Below are 22147 nucleotides of genomic sequence, written 5' to 3' on the forward strand. Positions count from 1 at the left end.
CTTTCTCTCTCACTTCTATTTCATGATGAGTTTATCCATGATGGTCTATCAGCCTTTGATTCATTCAGCAAAAATTGTTGAGAACCACTGTGTGTCCGGCAGAGCCCCACGTATGGGGATATATTAGTGAGCAGCACATTTGTTATTCCTTCTTTCACAGAACTACATTCTAGGTTGAATGGTGTGGGGGTGGAGTGCTGTGGAGAAGGCAGTAAAACAGCAAGTACTAATAAAATATCAGCACAAGTGCTATGCAGAGGATTCAACCCCCATGGAGAAACGAGGACAGTACTATTTGGCTATTTAGTCTGATGGCCATGCAAGGTCATTGGGCGGGTAACATCAGGTTGAGATTTCAATGAAATAAGAAGGAATCAGCTGTGCAAGGAGTTGTGAAAGAAGTTCAGGAAGACAAGATATCTAGAGAAAATGCCCTGAAGGAGAATCAAGCTTGGCAAGCCCCATAGAGGCTGGAGTTCGAGGTGGAGGGGTAAGAGGAGGCAGAGGAGGTGCATTGCAGATCATAAAGGGCACAAAGAGCCAGGATGGGAGTTCAGCCTCCTTTCTGTGTGTGACAAGAGATCATGGAAAAGTTGGAAGCAAGAAAGAAGTGATTTGATTTAGGTTTTCAAAGGATCACTCTGGACTTGCACAATGGACATTATAAGGGAGACTTGGGATGAGAGCAAGGATGTGCTTTTAAAGTAGAGTTGGCAGGATGTACTGATAGGTATGTGGTAAGTTTAAGAAAGGGGAAAAAAAGCATCTGCTAGAGTTTTGCCCAGAAACACTGGGAGGAGTAACTGGGATGCTGTGGCCCGGCAGACAAGGCCCTGTACCATCTGCAGCTGACCGTTCTCCAGCCTCCTGCACACCATCGATCTTCTGGGCTATGAAGCACTGGCCCCATCGTGCCGGATTTCTGCTCCTCCAACTCTGCGTCCTTTGACTCAGCATGGTTGCACACTGGAAGCCTCTGCCTGGAGCCAAATCCCGATCCATAGTCTCTAGTCTAGGTTCCCTCTTCTTACCCAGTCTTCGATCACGGCACAGTCTATCTAACTCATAGCTGCTGTCACTTTCTGTAATGGTTTGTTAGCTCATTTACTTCTACTTCATCTCAATCCCCAGCCAGAAGGGGAGGAGTCTTCTGTCCTTTGTTCACTCAAGCGTGCTCAGCATCTGACTACCGCAGACACATGGTAGGTTCACAATGACTGCATTTTGAATGACAAGTTGCAGTATTATCATGAAGGCTTACATTTTGAACAAAGTCAATATTATGTTTTTTTTGCCTGTGTGTGTGACAGGGTCTCATTGTGCTGCTCAGGTTGGAGTGCAGAGATGTGATCATATCTTACTGTAACCTTGAGGTCTTGGTCTAAAGTAATCCTCCTGCCTCAGCCTCCTGAGCGCTAGGACTACAGATATGCATCACCACACCCAACTAATGTTTTTAAATTTTTTGTAGAGGCAGGGTTCCACTATGTTGCCCAGGCTAGTCTTGAATTCCTGGCCTCAAGTGATCCTCCTGCCTTGGCCTCCCAATGTGATGAGATTACAGGCAAGAGCCACCTCGCCTGGCCAAATTTTTATTATTATAATGCATACAGTCATGGATACTTCCTTTTTTTTTCAATTTTATAACTTTATTTGATATATTTGACAATCAGCGATTAGTTCTCATCCACATTGACTGTCTATAGATTTTTGAAAGTGGTAAAAGGTATATAAGTAACCGAAGTATAGAGCTTATTTGGTGAATCTTCATCTGCATTACGTTTTCTGGACAACCGCACACGGATTCGGTATGGGACATTCTTTATTCCTTTGGCCCAGAAAGCTTTGTTAAGCCTGGTATCAATGCACACATCTGGAGTTCCCATCTCCTTCATGGCAGATTTCAGAATCTCTTTGAGTGCCCGAGGGGCATGCTTCTTGAAGTCCACTCCATGCAGGCACTTGTGAATGTTGATGGTGTATTCTCGGGTCACCACCTCGTTGATGGCAGAAAGGCCCTTTTTCTTCTCGCCATCCTTCTTTGTGGGAGCCATTCTGCCTGGTCCAAGTTGGAAAGGAAGAGCACGAGGGATTGTGATACTTCTTTTTACATTTTTAGAGTTTTAAAAATTTTAAACTCAGGACTTTGGCCAAACTAGTCACAATAATCAGTCATACGACATTTGTCTCTATAACTTCATTAGTGTATTCATTCTGACATTTAATAATCGATAATGCCATTTCTAATCACCATATTCATCATGATTTAGGCAGACAAATGGTAATTTAAAGCCAACATTTAGCAGTATTGTTTTTTAGTTATTCTCAAGCCTGATATAATTATATAGTTGAAGTAGAAATTGAGTTTGTGGTGATAGCAGAAATATTCTCATTGGAGCCAGCTATTTCCAATAAAATTTGTGTAAACATCAAAGCCTACACTATTGTCCTTTACTTCTTATACTTCATTGTGTAGTACTTATACTTTTTTTTTTTTTTTTGAGACAGAGTCTTGCTCTGTTGCCCAGGCTGGTGTGCAATGATGTGATCTTGGCTCACTGCAACCTCCGCCTCCCAGGTTCAAGCGATTCTCCTGCCTCAGCCTCCAGAATAGCTGGCATTACAGGCGCCTGCCACCACGCTCAGCTAATTTTTGTATTTTTAGAAGAGACGGGGTTTCACCATGTTGGCCAGGCTGGTCTCGAACTCCTGACCTCAGCTGATTCACCCGCCTTGGTCTCCCAAAGTGCTGAGATTACAGGCGTGAGCCACCATGCCCGGCTAATACTTACTTCCAAATGTTGAAAATGCATGCTAGTTCAACTAAAAATCAACCTAGCTGTCTATATTACTTAGGAGCTTCATGAAGTCCTTAAGGGTTAGAGCTAAAGATGGTGAAAACAACAAAGCCCCAATAGTCTATTTAAAATAGGGAATCACACTGTATCTGTGGCTGTAAATAAGGGTCGCATCGTAAGAATTAGTTCAACGTGGATGAGAAGCTGGCTTTTCTTCAGGGATGACTGAATGCAGCATTTAAGAGTGCAGAGAGGTTTCACTCTCTGTGGCAGGTACGAGTTCCAGGTCAGCTGTTTGAGAGGGACTTACCCATTTCCCACTAAAATACCTGACAAGTTTAGACCCTTGTGGATTTTCAATTCCCTTAAAGATCAAACAAGGAAAGTAAGAGGTGGGTGTGTCCTGATCTGTTGGATATTACTGCAATAGCAACTTGATGGGAACCCAGTGTTCTCAATCATGCAGATAGTGAATGAAACACAGCATACAGCCTGGTATGTGGAGTGTTGATGGCGTGACACAGTGTACAGAGGAAGATGGAAATGCACCAGCATGTGAAGTTTAGTTGGAGTGTGGTGCTAAAGCAGGTACTGTTGGAGTTTCAGCTTCTAACTTCATGCATTTTTTTTTTTTTTTTGACACAGAATCCCACCCTGTCACCCAGGATGGAGTGCAGTGGTGCCACCTCAGCTCACTGCAAACTCCTCCTCCCAGGTTCAAGTGATTCTCCTGCCTCAGCCTCCCAAGTAGCTGGGATTACAGGCATCTGCCCACCACACCTGGCTAATTTTTGTATTTTTAGTAGAGATGGGGTTTCACCATGTTGGTCAGGCTGGTTTTGAACTTCCGACCTCAGGTGATCCACCTGCCTCAGCTTCCCAAAGTGCTGGGATTACAGGTGTGAGCCATCGTGCCCAGCTTTTAGTAATATTTTATTGTATTGTCAAGTCTATCAGTAATAACAATATGAAAGGAAGTTTAAAAATAAATTAATGGCTGAGGTGAGCGGATCACAAGGTCAGGAGATCGAAACCATGGTGAAACTCCGTCTCTACTAAAAATACAAAAAATTAGCCGGGCGTGGTGGCGGGCACCTGTAGTCCCAGCTACTCGGAGAGACTGAGGCAGGAGAATGGCGTGAACCCGGGAGGCGGAGCTTGCAGTGAGCCGAGATCGTGCCACTGCACTCCAGCCTGGGCGACAGAGTGAGACTCAGTCTCAAAAAAAAAAACAACAAAAAACAAAAAACAAACAAAAAAAATAAAATAAATTAATGAAAGGATAGTTTATGTTTCTAAAAATCCAATTTTTGTATATGCATTTAGGCACTTTTTTAAAAAGCAAGGTAACAGAAATTTGAACTTTATATTTGTTGTCTTGATTTTCTTTTAGTATCAATTTTCTGTTTAATTGTTAGGGTTTCATATTCAAGATATTTGTATCTGGTCCTGATAATGTGACATTTTGAAATAAAGCCACAGAGAGATGCTGACAGAAAAAGTCCAGGAATGAATTATTCCTACTGGCATCATGTGAGAAAAGAAAATGTTTTAAAATGTTAACATCTGTGAAAGCTTAGAACAATCTTCTTGTCTCAAAATGCATTTTAAAAAATTACACCCATGCAGTTGAAAATGGATATTTTATTATTTAATAATGTCCTATTTTAGCTGACATGCAGAGAGGACACATTATCATGTACATTTTCTTCAATATTAAAGGCATTAAAGTAGTAGAATCACAGATTTGAGAGACACTTTAGGAATCAGCTTGTCAAATGCCCTTATTCTACAGAACAGGGAATGGAGGCCCAAAGGAGGGACACCGTGAGCTGGTTGGTGTCACAGCTCAGGGAACTGGCAGGCAGACCAGGGGCCAGGCTCCCCACCTCAGTCTACCTCTCCGTAGGAAATTCAACCTCAGACGCTTTCCACTTTGAAGAAATCACAGGAAACAGTGCACACATCAGAGTGGAGAATTATTTTCTGGCATGTCCACATTCTAGACACTCGATTGAACGCCTCTGTCCACTCTTTCCAGCCCTGCTTCCTATATTCATGGTCCATGTACAAGCACACATGCACCTTCACCCTAACTGTAGAAATGTAAATGCAGGTGAGAACCCTAGGAGAAAACGTGTCCACAATTGTCTAATTATATTGAAGTGACACCAGAATTAATCAGACATATTTTTAGGTTAATAGTTGTTTTGCTTCATGCTAATTAACAAATAACAGCTTGGAAAAATAAGTTATGGACATCTGGGAGTAAGATTAATTTTTGTGTTTTTAGAATGTTTTGAAAGCGTCACTGAGAATTCTTAGTAAAACAAGAGCCAAATTAAAACAAAAGTTATTTTATTTTATTTTTTGAGGCGCAGTTTCACTCTTGTTGCCCAGGCTGGAGTGCAATGGTGCGATCTTGGCTCACTGCAACCTCCTCCTCCCGGGTTCAAATGATTCTCCTGCCTCAGCCTCCTGAGTAGCTGGAATTACAGGCATGCACCAACAAACCCGGCTAATTTTGTATGTTTAGTAGAGACGGGGTTTCTCCATGTTTGTCAGGCTGGTGTCAAACTCCCGACCTCGGATGATCCACCTGCCTTGGCCTCCCAAAGTGCTGGGATTACAGGCATGAGCCACTGTGCCTGGCCAAAACAGAAGTTATTTAAGAGATGGTTTTGAGAGACTCTGCCTACTCTGAACAGCAAATTCTTGACTTTTAACAGATAAGGACAGAGCTAGAAAATCCAGGTAATTATTTTTAATAGTATTTTATTATTACATATATACTTTGCATATGTTACATATAATTATTATTGCATTATTAGATATCTTATGTAATTTTATTTTATGTTTTATATAGTTATCATAACTACTTATCTTGGAACTTGGTGAAAATGATATTTATGGAAAACATTTGCACCTGGAATATGAGCCATATCATTACTATGTTTGGTTGGATACAATAAAATCTGAAAAACAGATAGTAGCTCTTACTTTCTTTCTCCAGTTCCTTTGCACTCAGCAGGTGTGGTGAGCCCGCTTGCTGATGGAGCTTGAGTCTCTTGGGAAGCCCTCAGTATTCTGTCATCTGGCTTCAGCTGGAAGGTTAGCCTTTGGCCTCATATCCCTTATTCTAACCTGGAGTACAGAGAGTGGAGGTTTTGCTTGTTACCCTTGAGGAGGCTTCTCTGACCAGCAGCTCTCAGGTGCTCCCCTACCAGCAGGACTGGCTTTCCTCTGTTGGGATCTTCAGCTCTGGAAGCTTCCTTCTCTTTGTGTTTCCTGTCCTGAGGGAGGAATGTTCAATATCTTTTGCTGAAAAGAGTGTTTTAATATATGAAATCTGAGGCCGGGCACGGTGTCTCACACCTGTAATCCTCCCAGCACTTTGGGAGGCTGAGGCGAGTGGATCATCTGAGGTCAGGAGCTCGAGACCAGCCTGGCTAACATGGTGAAACCCGTTTCTACTAAAAATACAGAAAAAAAAATTAGTGGGCATGGTGGTGCATGCCTGTAATCCCAGCTACTCGGGAGGCCGAGGCAGGAGAATCGCATGAACCCTGGAGGTGAGGCTGCAGTGAGCCGAGATCGCGCCACTGCACTCGGGCTTGGGCAACAAGAGTGAAACTCCATCTCAAAAAAAAAAAAAAAAATATATATATATATATATGAAATCTGAATCTAAAAATGAATGCTCCCTTTCCTCAAAACTGGGGCAGCACCACAACTCATACAAAACCGTAATATGACGCTTAGGTCAAAGGAGCTGAGGACCTTGCTACTCACAGACTTGTGCTTAAACCAACATTGTTGCATTACCTGGGAGCTCCTTAAAATGTAGGATCTTAAGGCCAGGTGCAGTGGCTCATGCCTGTCATCCCAGCACTTTGGGAGGCCAAGGCAGGAGGATCGCTTGATGCCTAGAGTTAGAAATTAGTATGGGTAACATAGTGAGATCCCATCTCTACAAAAAATAATTTTAAAAATTAGCCAGGTGTGGGGATGCGTGCCTGTAGTGTAGTCCTAGCTACTTGGGAGGCTGAAAGCAGGAGGATCGCTTGAGCCCAGGAGTTTGAGGCCACAGTAAGCTTTGATCGTGCCACTGCACTCTAGCCTGGACGACAGAGCAAGACACCATCTCTAAAAAAAATAAATAAATAAAAAGAAAAAGAAAATAAATGCAGAATCTCAGAATCCACCCCAGACTTCCAGAATGATAATTGTGAACAAGATCCACAAGTAATGCATGTGCACTTTAAAGACAGACGGAGAGAGGTAACTTCTTACTTCTGTTTAATCACTTCAAGCCTTATCACCTGTATCATGGGGTATGAACTGTGAAGATAAAGTATATTTGCGTTAAAATTTATTACATTACCAAAAAAGTTAATCTGAAACATGCATAAGACTGTACAAAGTAAGTATTTTGCAGCAGGTAGACACACATAATAAAAAATTGAAATCAGTATTAATTGGGTAGTCATATTACTTATTTCTCTCCCTACTTGGTTTATATCCTTAGAAATTTAAGCAGCTTCAAAATGGCTATGATATCAGGTCTTATTTAATCATTCCTAGAAAACTCTTACCCATACCAACTATAAAAATAAATCTTTAAGAAAATAAATTGTGGGATTTTTTTTTTTTTCTTTTTTATGACCGAATTGTATTTGGTCTTGTACTTAGTAGATAATAAACACTCTTCGGTTTCGTTGACAAAAGTTCTAGCCCTCACTCTCCAATAACTGGAAATTTTTATTCCAATACTCCTTGGCTGTCTCTAGGTTTTTGATCATACCTGGTTCCTATTGCTCTTTGGTCCAGGCATTCTTTGGTCCAGACTGCTTTGATTTTCCTTAGTCTTGATTAGAGTTGCAGGTATCACTAACATACTGAAAGTGATTAAAAATATTGCAGAACAGTGAAAATGAGAAAAGTGTGAGATGATTCACCCAGTAGAGAAGATGAAATGTAGAGCAGCAGTTTGCAGTCAGGGATAATTTTGCCTCCCTAGGGCATAATGACAATGTGTGGAGATGGTTTTTGGTTGTTATGGCTGTGTTGGGGGTGCTCCTTGCATCTTGTGTGTGGAGGTCAGGGACGCTGCTAAACATCCTACAATGCACGGGATGGCCCTTACACAAAGGCCATCTGGCCCTAAAGGTCACAGTGCTGAAGTTGAGAATCTTGCTAGAGAAAGGAAAAGCCCAATTCTGTTAGTGATCAGATAAGGGCAAAGAATTCAGTAGAAAGGCTTCTGGAATCAAACCTTTTGTGTTCCCAGGAGCAGAAAGAGGAGAAAGGAAAGAAATAGATCACAGACAGCAGCCAAACCAGGCTTCATGTTATGTTTTCCGCATCTTCTCACTCCAGCCCTGCCTCCAAAATACCTAAAGCACAGCTGGTCCTGGGCATATGATGTCCGAAACAATGGAAGCCTAGTCTCAATCTAAGTAAGCATACTTCTTCTTCTGCAAGTTCCAATGACATGAGAAATTGTTCTAATTCCCTTAAGTTCATGATGGATATGTTGACCTGAAAGGAAGAGGCTGAGGCACAAAAAACAATTCAAAGAGTTTACGTGAGCCAAAATGAGGACAGCTGCCTGGAAGACTCAGACTCACGGTGCCTTGAACATGAGCTCTGTCAGCCTCAGCTGCAAGCAGGTTTTTAAAGGCAAAAGGGGACAAGGAGTGGGCTGACACAGAGTTGTTTGGCAGGAATTCTCATAGGCTTACAGAGATGACATTGATTAGTGATTGGCTCTCTGTTGTTGAACTACAGGGTACGTGTTATAGTGTCCAGTGTGTGGCATCTGATGGCTATTTGGTTAGTCTAGAGCCCACACAGCATGTGGCTTCAAGAGGTAATGATTCACCTCCAGAGGAGTAATGTGACTGCTGTTTGAGTCCAGTACCTCACTGGGAAAGGGGCTCACATTTTTCAGATAGAAGTTTCTTTTTTTTTTTTTTTTCCACAGATGCATGGCTTCACAATTGCAACACCCAAAGATGTGAATGGATTTAAGTCTAGGGATTGAGGATGACTCCAGGTTCTTCCTCCATCTGTTTCAGGTACCACAGAAGTTGAAGAGGAAACCAAGGGTGTCTTAAGAAGAGTTGGACTATTTTGGAAGAGCAAACTCTGCTGCTCTAGTAATTTGTGGTACTTACTGTTTATTTTCATGTCAGCAGATGAAGAGAAGTCATGCACAAACAAAATTAAAGAAAACAAATCAACACCTCTCCATTATATTTCTTTAATGCCATTACACATCAGCCACATCATTATAAACAGCAATTTAAAGAGTTTCTGTAAAGTGATAAAAACCACTATAATCATCTCTGTTAAAATGGTAACCTCTTTTTATCTGCTAATTAAAGAGATAAAGCCACAGAAGGAATGCAGTCCCCGCTTGTTGTTGTTTTTTGTTTTGATTTTTGATTTATGGTTATTTTGGTGTGGAGCAGGAGGCTGACATATTTAATGGTCTAGGGAGATCCTTGATAGCGGGCGGGAGCATTAATAACTGTAAAATTATGGACTTTATTTTCTTAATAATGATTACATAATGCTTCTAGCAATATTCAGGGAGATAGATCAATAACGTGATAAAAAGAAAGAAGAAATAGGTCTTATGCAAACTGCAGAATTTGTTGCATCAGTTTACAAAATTGAATGAGCTTGGGAAAAATTAAGTTGATAATTTTAAAGGGAAGAAGTGAGGGGCTTGTGGGAGGCAGATTGCTTTAATGGGAAATATTATGTTTGAAAGGATCTGGTATGGCACTATTTGCATGAAAACCAGAAACATTCTTGGACACTATTGGCAAAAATGGTCATCTTCATGAGCTTTTCCATATATTTTCTCCCAATTTATTATTCCAATCCTGGTTTCAACTGGGAGAAACCAACATATGTAAATATTAATCATTCTGAGCAACCAACTCCTGATGCAAAAAACCTGGCAACTATTAATAGAACATCTAGATAATGAGCCACTTTTTATGAAATCTATGAACAGACTGATTAATACGTTCTGCATGTTTATTGAGAGATGAAAGGAAAGGGGATAATAATCACTTGATGGAAGTGATTACTTCAGTTTCATTCGATTATTGTTTTTTCCCTTGTTCAGTTAATATCCAGAAAAACTAAGTGAAAATGCGTGATATTCTTAGATAAAAACATATCTGGATTGTTTTAAATGTTTTCTTTTTATTTTGAGACATTTTCCAGAGGTTTCTCTATTTTGTAAAGAGCCAATTCTTGGACTTATTGACCTATTTTGGTGTTTGGGTCTGCTGTCTTTTCATTTTTTATGCTTTAACATTTATTATTTATTTCTTCCCTGTCACCTCAGGACTTTTTTGTTTTTGTGAATTCTTGTGTTGAATAGGTTATTTCGTTACTTTTAATAATGTTTACTTAAAACTACGTATTCACTTTGAATGTCCGAGAGTTTGATTGTCAGTCTTAGTTTCTTCTTCTTGCATGTTAGTAGATTGTTTTTAATTTTACTTTTTACCCAGGGAAATTTCATAATATAAGTGGAGAGAATCATGAATCAAAACCCTATGTTACCTCACCTAGTTGCAATTGTCAATGTTTTGCCAATCTTCTTTCATGTATCCCAATTATTTTTCTTTTCAGGACACTCTAGCTTTATAATTACTTTTATTGGTTCCTCGACCCAATGTTATTTGGTAATTTATTAAATTTTCTCTTATTCAAGCTGTTTTTATTTTCCCTAAGATGTTTAATGTTTTAATAAGGGCAATGCACATTTCCATTTTTTTTTGATTCCTGCCTATTTATTGTTTTCTCATGTTGGCTAGGTTTTCTAACTGGTGATTGCTAGTTCATAAGAGTGGTGGTATTCATTTTCTTCTCTTGGTATAATATTTTATAGTTTTAAAAATATTTCATGTGTTTCATGAAATTCATTAAAATAGAGAAAATGTAAAAGAACAACATTCTCTTAATTTCAGGTATAGTAATCATTAGCATTTCATGATATATCATTTCAGGCCATTTTCCTTTATCTATTTGAAATCACACTTTGCATACATCATTGTGTTCAGGTTTTTTTCATTTAACTAATATTGCATCATGATCATATTATCTCAGTGGGTACTTGTTTGGGTAATTGAGAAATTCCAAACTTCAGGTCTCTTAGGCATTGTCAGGCCTTCCTTACACAAATTCTTCCATTCTTCTATCTGTAAACAAAAAATAAAATTCAACGTCCCCTCTCACCCAACCCCAACCAACTGAATGGATTCCTCCCTTAGGCCGAGGGCATCCCAAAGTAAAACTAGCACAGGCCATGATGGAAAGGGAGGTGAGACAGGCCTCATTATACCCGCCTTTCTTTGGAATCCAGGAACAACTGACCAGCATTCATGTTAAAACAGAGATCTTAAGACTAACAAAACAGACTCTTTGTAGCAATGAGATACCAAAGTCCAACCCGACTCTAGTATAGCATCACATGACAGATAGCAGGTCCTGAAAGAAATCAAAGTATTTTACCCCAAAATAGATTTCTTTGACATATTTTGAAATGGTCCTGCAAAGCTGTCTCTTGTGGGTAAAATCTACATTCTATAGAGAAGTCTCTTGCCTTTCCAGGTCTTTTCCTGATCCAGGAAAGACTAAGAGTCTAGCACCTTCTTAAGTCTGGTAAGGGACATTTACCATGATTCTCTCTGAAGCCTGCTACCTGAAGGCTTCATCTACATAATAAGAATCTTGGTTTCTAAAACCCCTTATCTTAATCCAGACACACTTTCATATTGATTCCAGGTCTTTGGATAATAACTTAACTCTTTCAACCAATTGCCAATCAGAAAATCTCTGAATCCACCTATGACATGGAAGCTCCCCTGTTTCAAGTTGTCCCACCTTTCAAGGTATACATTGAGTGAATCAATGTATACCTTCTTGTATTGATAGAAGTCTTATGTCTCCACAAAACAGATAAAACCAAGCTATAGGCCAACCACTTTGGACACATGTTCTCAGGACTACTTGAGACTAAGCCTCAGGCCTTGGTCACTCATGTTTGGCTGAGAATAAACCTCTTTATATAATTTAGACAGTTTGACACTGTAAATTAGGGCACATTCCTTACCCCCTGAGCATCTGGTTGTTGAATCTATGACCTTGTTCTCTCAGCCTCTCCTTGAATTGCTCTGGTTTCTGCTTCTTTTTTCTTTTTTTTTTTTTTTAATTATACTTTAGGGTTTTAGGGTACATGTGCACAATGTGCAGGTTTGTTACATATGTATCCATGTGCCATGTTGATTTCCTGCACCCATTAACTCGTCATTTAGTATTAGGTGTATCTCCTAATGCTGTCCCTCCCCCCCCTCCCCACCCCACAACAGTCCCCGGAGTGTGATGTTCCCCTTCCTGTGTCCATGAGTTCTCATTGTTCAATTCCCACCTATGAGTGAGAACATGCGGTGTTTGGTTTTTTGTCCTTGCGATAGTTTACTGAGAATGATGTTTTCCAGTTTCATCCATGTCCCTACAAAGGACACGAACTCATCATTTTTTATGGCTGCATAGTATTCTTGCTCTGTTGCCCAAGCTGGAGTGCAAGTGGCGCTCTCTCGGCTCACTGCAAGCTCCGCCTCCCAGGTTCACGCCATTTTCCTGCCTCAGTCCCCGAGTAGCTGGGACTACAGGCGCCCGCTACTGCGCCCGGCTAATTTTTTTTTTTTGTATTTTTAGTAGAGACGAGGTTTCACCGTGTTAGCCAGGATGGTCTCGATCTCCTGACCTCGTGATCCGCCCGTCTCGGCCTCCCAAAGTGCTGGGATTACAAGCGTGAGCCACCGCGCCCGGCCTTCTGCTTCTTTTTTCTTTAAAGGCCCCCAAATTCTTTCTCTCCCTTTAAATGCTAGTGTTTCGTCTCTGTTCTATTGTTCCAAGTATATGCAATTTCTCTGATTCATCTCATCCTCACAGAGCTCTCATCCTTTTTGGGAGTTCAAGGATTCCAGTTAAGAATTCATATATAGCTTAAGAATTTAATATTTGTTCCTTCAACCTGGAACAAAGCTGAATTCATCGTTTCCTTCTGTAAGCCTTGTTCCCCTCCTGTATTCTCCATCTCAGTTTGTGACCCTGTTATTCATCCACTTCCCTATTCAAGAAATATAAGCCTGAGTCATGTCCTTCGGGACATTTTGTTATAAGGATATTTAGTTCTTTCTTATTGATTTGAAATAATATATAATTTACAATGGTATTAATATGCTTTTAAAAAATACTTGACCAAACTCTTTTCTTTTTAACTGATAGGACGAAAATGTTTAATGCTAATGTAGTCATATGCATCAATGTTTTATGTTTTCTGCATTGACTTTTTTATGTTTAGAAAAATGTTTCTGGGGCAGAATGTCTTAAAATTCAAAGTTATGTATTCAGTGTAAAACATAGTATTTTTAAAGCAGCTTTTCCAAACCTTCCACTAAAATACCTGTGAAGGCTAAGAACACAGATGCAAACTCCTTACCGCATCAGACTAAGGGGAGTTTGATGCCAGCTTGTGAGAACAAGCCTCCCAGGTGGATGGTTTTCTATACAAACCCACTCATAGCTCACACCTCTTGGCATGCCCAGGCTTCCTCCTGAAAGAACCTTGGGATATAGGCTTGACAATTTCTTCCCTATCTACTTCCTAATTTTGACACCTAAAGCCTGAATGCTTAGAAAATTGCATCCTCATCTCTGCTTGGCCAGGGGGGAGCCCTGGCTCACCTGCGACCTCCCTGGGTCCTGTCCCTTTGTGATTCCTCAGCACCTTTTTTGCAGCTCTGAATATGTTGAATCCTTAGTCATTTTTTGATTCCCACACCCCCACAAGACTACATGCTTTTTGGGGCAAAGACTATTTCTTAATCATCTCTGCTTCTCTACTGCCCTAGCATGTTCCATATTATGTAGGAAGTTCATAATAAATGTCTGTTGAGCGAAATTGATGCAGTTAAAATTAGATTAGTGTTTTGATAATGTAGGAAATGTTGTCATACATTTCCACAGAATAGATTAAAAAGTACTTGTTATGATTCATAAATAGATGCTTTTAATATATATTATTTTCTTCAAAGTGTAAGTTTTCAGCAAATAAACACATTCATTCAGGTTTATAAATAACAAAGAAAACACAGCTGTACCTGGCTGTGCCACAGATTGCTTACTGCAATTTCCAAATTAATTTATTGTCTCCCTCAATAAACAAGCATCTCTTTCTATACTGCCAGTGTTTGTGAACGCCAAGACTGCTCACGCAATTTCTCAAGCCAGGCTCCTAGGAATCTTCTTAAATTCTGCTCTTCTCTTTCTCATTCCACATCAACCCTGTCTTTATAATGCCATCTCATTGCTGAATTCTATTTTGTCCTTTAATTCTCATAGTTATTACCTTCTTGAAGATCTTTCTCATTTAGCTTATAGCAGTGCCCTATCTGATTCTTATGCCCTTTGTTTCACCTCTGTGGCCTTGTATTCAATATCCATACTACAATAAAATGCATATATGACTAAATCAGTGCTCTGCTTAAAGCCAACTGCTGGCTTCCATCATGTAAGTTCCACCTTCTGCAGTGACTTTTATGACACAGCCTTGACTACTTCCCTTTAAATATTGCCTGCCAGCCCTGACCACTTCCCTCAAAGTTATATATTCTAAGAGCCCTCTAGTTGTTGAAGTCATCTGCACATTATCATGTCAACTAATCATGCCAACTGCTACAACTTCTCCTTAGCCTCCTTATCACTTACAGGGACTTTCCCAGCAGAAAGCTAATTATTCATTTCTGCATAGTACTGTGTAGAATTTGCATACTTCTGTTATTTCAGTTACTGTATTCTGTTATAATTATTTATTCACACCTGTGTCACTTGGGCTCTTCTTTAATATCTTTGCATGGAAGGTGAGAACCTTATTGGTCTTTAAACCTATAGATTCTCAAAAAGCAATTGATAAACAACAAACTCAGAACAGGGATTAGTTGAGTCAATGACCTACGGTTTTAAAGATAGGAAGACCTTCTTTGGATAAATGTTTAGATTACTGCCTCTCTAATTTTTCTCTGATCTTAGATGATAACTAGGAATAGATGCAGAATTTAGCTCTGCATCTCTTGGTCCAACATGCATTTCTGTTCATGTATTGCATAAGACAATAATAAAGATACATTAATAAAAATTACATAAAACAATTGTGTGGATAAGAAAAATGTTTCATATTTTTTCCTTTTTCTCACTGAACTCTCTCAAAAAGTTCTACTGTAAGACATTCTACCTGAATTCAGGCGCTGTTGCTGCTGTTGAAATAACAAAATAATCAATTTCAATTGTATGAGGTTTTCTGTTTTTACTTATTTTATGGATAGCATAAACCCAACCTGTTATTTCTTCACCTGGTGAGAAGAGGAAAGAGAACTTTTTTTTTCAGGTTTATAACCACTGTAAAATTGGAAAGTGTTGATGGTACATGGTTTATTAGTGTTACAGAGTGATTTCATGAATCATTAAAATAGACAGGTTTAGGAATTACTATTAAGAAAGATAATCACAACTGGAAGAAACTTTTTGTACGATTGTTTTTAAATGATTTACCCGTGACTATATGTTAGCGAGAGCTATTTTGTTGTTAGAATCATGACACTGATAAAGATAAAGCCTTCAGCCTGTGTACCAAAGATAACATAAAAGACAGTCAAGATTCCATTACTTGGACAAATCCTAACTCAGACAGCTACTACTTCAAGCAACGGTGAGGAAAGCCAGTTTTATGAGAGTCTTCCTGCTTAGAGGTCAAATTCAAGTGAAGAAATATGAACTTAAAAAAAGAACTGTCTAATAGTCCTTCACAGTGACAGGGAATGCATGCTTTTCTTCCCATGTTAGTGGAATCCTTAGTGAATAAATGCAGTTTGCATGATACAGGACCCATGACTGCATAACAAAGGGGCAAGCCAGTTTTGAGACGGAAAGTGTGACTGGGTCCTGTCCCCTCCCACTCACTCATTAAAATGACTGGCGAGATTCCTTCACATGCGGAAAATCTTCATCAATGTCGGAAATTAGCAATAGGTATCTTATTTAAGAAAGTGAAATAATTTCTGCTAAATTTACCATCAATGGAGTCAAACTGAAGTCAGCAAGCTAGGGAGCTAGCCCCTGCTACGAGAAAAGAATAAGCCTAAGGCAGTACCTGGAAGGCCCTTACAGGGCACTGAGGGCGCTGGAGGCCGAATCTCTGGCTCGCTCGTGTGTGTGGCTGGCAGGATTCAGACTCCAGACGCCCAGTATAAATAGTGTCATGAAGCACACCAGTGTGGAATCTTGATCTGTACCACATTCAAGCTGCCATGAAGAGAAAATCTCTAGAAAAATGCCCCCAAAGCCCCTTCAGACATCTGAATAGAAATGTTAACCTGCCTTCATTTACTTGTCTATATTTCTCTCACTCAGACCAAGAAGAAACCACATGAGTACCATGAAAATCTGAACAAGATCTATTCATATTTTCTTCTCAGGACATGTTTATATTTCTACTACATGTAAGCCCTCACTGGACAAGTATAAATCTATATTTTTGACAATAGATTAAAGGAAAGGGGGGACTTGAATTGTAACTAATTCGAAATATTTTTTCTGATTTTTTTTGAAAAATCAGCGTCCTTGATAGCCTTGAATTACTAAAGGGAAAGGAGAAAATGTTGAAAATACAAAAATTCTTATCCTCAACAAGATTTAAAAGAAAACAGAATCTCCAACTTTGTTTCTTAGTATTTATTCAATGAGAGAACAGTTTGAGAATCTTACTAAAATTAAGGATGTTCAACCAGAAAAATACAGATGCCAATATACACACACAGACATATTTTTGCATGGAGAAATAGTTTTTCATTTTGAGGAGTTTTATAGCCTCCCTAAAACCAATCTATTGATGCTATGTTATCTCTGTATTAATCTGGGTTATCCAGAGGAGCAGAACCAACAGGATGTATGTGTATTTATAACTATTTATATCCCTAGCTCTAGCCTATCCATATCCATATCTATAGTTATACATATACCACCTCTCTATCTGTATCTATGTATGATACAGATATTATCATACATGTATTATAAGGAATCGGCTTATTATTATATGATTAGCGGCTGAGGAGTCTTACAATCTGCAGGCAGCAAGCTAGATACCCAAGAAAAACTGTGGTTTAGTTGAATCTGAGTTCAAAAGCAGGAGACCAATGTCCCACCCAGCTCAAAGACAGGCAGAGAAGCAAATTCTCCCTCACTCCTTTTGTTCTATTGGCCCTCAAGGGATTGGATGAGGCTCATCCGTACTGGGGAGGGCAAGGTGCTTTACTCAGTTCACCAATTTGAATTTTAACCCCATCCGAAACACCTTCACAGACACACCCAGAAATAAGTTTAACCAAATATATGGACATCCCATGGTTCAGTCAAGTTGACACATAAAATGAAACATCATAACCTCTGATCTAGAGAAAGACCTTCTGAAAATAGGACAATCTGAGATAAACTAATACTGATCTCAGTACTCAATGTTACGGAGAGAGGTGGTCAGAGCACAGGCTTTCGAGTTGGGTAGACTGGTTTCAAAACCCTTGTTCAAATTTCTTGACAGACTGTGTGATTCTGGGTAAATGCCACCTAGCCCAGTGCCTGGATCTGGTCAGGAGCACTCAAAAAATGATGGGTGTGATTGTTGTAGTCACAGAGTTTAAGAATATGATTCTTGAATTTAAATTTGCAGTGGAAGCAGTGAGCACTGTGCACTGAAAAACTTATAGATAAATTTAAAGTCTCCTAAAAAATATAAAAAGCAGCAGATTATGCATAAATGAACAGAAGACAGAGTGTCATGGCTCTCAGGAACACCAGTGGGAGGCATTGGAGGGGCAGCCACACATCTCTGAGGGAAAAACTGTGAGCAAAGCAAGAGCCAGGAACTTTTTGTTTGTGGAGAAAACCACGACAGTATTTTCAGATGCTAAAGGAGTACTGAATACAAAACTGCCTCTTCTAATCAAGCCCTTGAGTATTTCCCCAGAACAATAAAAATGAGTCAATGTACAATAGAGAAATGAGGAAATTATGAGCAGAAAAGAGGAGCCAAGATCACTGAAATCAGTCAAAATGTAAAGCATCAAATAATTAATCTAAATGGAGCCACAGGACTGATTATAAAATGTTTTTGTTTGAAAGAAAAATCCATGAAGTTTAAAAATGTGATGTATAAGCCCAATTAAATGTTTAAAATTGAGAAACTGGAAGGCAGAATGTCTAATAACTCATGTTTAAAAATATTTAAAAATAGCTGAGGCACTGGGTAGGTAAGTTCTAGAAGTATTCGAAATCTGTTATTTAAGTTATGCCAAAAAATTACACCAACCGGGAGAGCCTATATGGGTCCACAGATATAAAAATAAGTGCTCATAGTCAAACTTCTCTTGTAATTAATGTTGGTATACTGTTCTCTCTCTCTCTTTCTCTTTTTTTTTTTTGAGATGGAGTCTCCCTCTGTCGCCCAGGCTGGAGTGCAGTGGTGGGATCTCGGCTCACTGCAAGCTCCGCCTCCCGGGTTCATTCCATTCTCCTGCCTCAGCCTCCTGAGTAGCTGGGACTACAGGTGCCCGCCAGCACGCGCGGCTAATTTTTTGTATTTTTAGTAGAGACGGGGTTTCACCGTGTTAGCCAGGATGGTCTCGATTTCCTGACCTCGTGATCCGCCTTCCTCGGCCTCCCAAAGTGCTGGGATTACAGGCGTCAGCCACCGCGTTCGGCCTTATACTGTTCTCTTTTAAGTGATTGAACATTTTTCTTTCAGGAAGAATCTAAGCTTGATATATTGTTTGCATTATTCATACCAAAAAATATTTATCTGTCACCTTAACCTGATAACACCGTCTTGGGTGTGGGAGGAACTCCAGGTTTACATTACTTTCTCCTCTACTCTAAGGAATATTACCTACTGTCTTTCAGTGTTCAGACTTGCGAAAGCGAACTGTTAAGTAGGCCTGGCTTTGCACATTTTTCATCAATCTATTTTCTCCCCTCAATATTCCAGTAAGAGGAATTGTGAAAAGAATATAAACAGAATCGCAGAGACAGAGATCTAGCTAATACCTGGGTGTGCCTTTTCAGTGTTGAGGCAGCCTCCTTCCGCCCGCCCTCCTGCTGGACTAGCCTCACGGTAGGCTCTGGGAGCTAAGTTTCCTGAGCCGCACGCTGTCCTTTCTCTCTTCCAAGGTGCCTTTCTTTCCTGCATTGGAGAATTTCTGTGTTTCTAACAATCATATTTGCTTAGTGTTCTGCTGTGCCCCTTCGAGGCTCCTTCTAGCCGGATCCCCAGCGCATCATCTCCTGGCATCTCTCCCTAGCTCCCACTCGCAACCCCGAGGGCACCTTCCAAATAGATTGTTAGTTCCTTCGTCTTTGCCTTGGGCCAAGCTAACTAGCAAATAATTTTATAGAGATGTTTGTTCTCATTGGCAACTTACAGTTCAGGTTATCATACAAGTTATTAAAACAACTATGATAATTGTCTTTAATCCATCAAACTAGCAAGCCATTTTTTTCCCTTAAATTACTGAACCCATGGTAAGGAATAATTAAACTGAAAGGAAGCCATTATATGCACGCCCAGTAGCAATGCCATTTATTTCAATTTTACTAGAAAATAAGTTGGCAAGAGATTTAAACATATTTCAAACATTTTATTCCATAGTTTTATGGCCTAGAAAGAATTCTAAGAAAATAAGTAAAATCAAGAAAAAAGCTTGATGCACAAAAATGTCTATTTTAGCATTATTAGTGGACATACATGGGGGGCAACCATTAGATGTTCAGCAAATGGGAATTAAGAAAATTCTAGTTGATGAGAAAAGTATTGCATTTAAAATGCTTACAAGGAATTTATAATAACATGGAGAAATTCTTGTTTATATTAACTAAAAATAACAGAACCAATCGCATATATGCATATATTCTAAGTATAGAGTTTAGCTATTTTAACAGTGTAGAAAAATATTTAAAGAAATATTTCAAAATCTTGGGAATGATTGATTTTGAGCAATAGCAATTTAGTGTTTTTTTTCTTACCATTTTTACTTGTATGGTTCAGGTTTTAAATTGAAGAAAATACATTTATTTTGTAATGAGAAAAGTTAAACAGAAAATGGATAATTTATGCACAATTAGGCAAGACAGAAATAGTACTTTTAAACAAAATCTAATTCCATATTCTGGTTTTTCTGCATCTTTGAATTTTTATTTGACCAAAAGCCTTTTCCTCGTGTGTTTTTCTTCAGAAGTATAACATTTGGCAAGGAGGAAAAAGACCAAATGCATGCCTGGATCCTTTGTCTTTGAATTTATTCTTTTAACCTACACCACTAATCCAGAAAAACTGATGTGACGTTTCTGTGTGAAATCAACAGTAAAATTGTTAATATGTAAGAATAAAAGGTTCTTGAAGTTCTGAATGCCAGAGGGTACAATACTCACAGACTAATAATGTAGTGAAAGTTGTATGGTGCAATTTAACCTGGCAATTTCTTTTTCTGCTCACAGAGAATAGAAGAAATAGTTTAATAATGATAAACCATATAAAGCATTAAGGTCTGTGAAAAGCAATTGGTAAAGCCATAAGGAGAGAAACTCATCTTTGTTACGATTGATTGGTATCCTTACTCGTATGCTGTTGGCCAACTCTTCCACCCCCCCTGCTTTAGAGGGAATATTACTCTGCTAACAGGAAAGTCTTCGGACATTTAAACTCATTCTTTCATAGTTTTGGCAATAGAAGATGGTGGATTGAGACTGAAATCTCTAAAGCTAACAGTTTGTCACAGATCAGCAGTTTTGGGCAATCTAATATCATTACTAAAATCCGTACAAAAAATCCAGAAATTGTATGTGTAAACCATGTTTCTCCAGCCAGCTGGGTTAAGCAAGCACAAACAGGGTGATTTTGATAGGGCTGAACTCTTGTTTGGCTGTTAGTCTGTCTGGTGCTGTAGGAAGCCTCCGTTGTCCCTCAGCTTTCTTCTCTCCTGCTCCTGTCCCCCAGAAACATCAACATGCCATCCGGTATTGCTCTAGCATGCAAAGGTAGATTGTCACCCTCCCTCCCGGTCCCATTGTTCACTAGTGTCAGTCACAGGCCTGAGAATCCAGGGATCTGTTCCAGGACTTTGTATTGCAGTGCACGGAGCCTTGTGAGGCCACATCTTGTCACTGCCTGTTTCCCAATCACCGTGTTCCTCGTGCCCTCTCACCATTGCCAGGTTGCCTCCACCATCACACACCTCTGCCGCTGCTGCGTGAAGCCTCTGTTGTCTCTGCATAAGGCCTCAGTAGGTTTAAATTTACCCAAATGCCAACATTGTCATTGTATTTTTGGAACTTTTAATGTACTTGAAGCCATGCTGTGCTCTGTGTTGAACTGGGAAATCTCTTGCCTTTGTGGTATGCCTAATTTGAGGGTTAGCAAAGAGCTATTGGATTAAACCCTGATGCCTTACATAGTATAGAGTGAAAATAGCCATTTCCATTTGAATTGACATCTCCCCTTCTCACTGGGAGTCGGATAGGAGTCCCTGATGTGTCAGGTTGGGTGAATTATTGTGAGGGACTCTATTCAAACTTAAAATTGCTTTTCTTCATCACCTGCTATGGCTTTATTTGTAGGCATTTCTGACCAACTCCTTTTCTTTCTAGAAGTAATTTTGCCCTGGAGGCCTCCTTGTTTAAATAGTCTTTCAATAGGTCTACCTCACTTGTATTAAGTGTGTGGGAGCTTAGTTTTAATTCACACCGATAACCTTAACATAGCATTAGACCAAAACTCAGCTTTGAATGCTGCATGCATTGACCTAACATAGGTATATTTTAGATTGATATATTTTTCATAAATCAGAAATACAAGTAAAAATGCTGACACAAGTAAAAAAGCTTATTTTAAAATGTATGTATATGTAGAGCATAAAACCACATTGTACCCTGTAAATAGACATAATCATTATTTGTCAATTACAAATAAATAAATGGAAATTATTTACATTTTATATACATATATTCCAACAGGCATATATATTTTGTCACCCCCCAAAAAGGTAATAGACACATGTGTTGTTTATGAACAGAAAATGCATGGTGGGATACATGTGAAAATGGCAAGAATGGTTGCTTTTGGGAAGGGAGACCAGGGCTGGGGACTCATGGGAGTGAGTTCTTACTTTCCACTGTACATATTCCATGTGTGAAAAACTGTTCACCTGAGGTGAGTA

The 22147-nt window shown here is 39.4% G+C and overlaps 1 protein-coding gene across 1 annotated transcript; it reads right to left on the reverse strand.

Annotated features, from left to right (window-relative positions):
- Positions 1-1700: 1700 nt before the first annotated feature.
- Positions 1701-2088, reverse strand: LOC129490558 (large ribosomal subunit protein eL31-like). Its single transcript, XM_055294441.2, has one exon. The coding sequence runs from the start codon at positions 2052-2054 to the stop codon at positions 1701-1703; it is 354 nt and encodes a 117-aa protein (XP_055150416.1). The 5' UTR covers positions 2055-2088.
- Positions 2089-22147: the final 20059 nt, after the last annotated feature.

The sequence above is a fragment of the Symphalangus syndactylus genome, chromosome 9 (assembly GCF_028878055.3).
Source record: "Symphalangus syndactylus isolate Jambi chromosome 9, NHGRI_mSymSyn1-v2.1_pri, whole genome shotgun sequence".
Taxonomy (NCBI): domain Eukaryota; kingdom Metazoa; phylum Chordata; class Mammalia; order Primates; family Hylobatidae; genus Symphalangus; species Symphalangus syndactylus.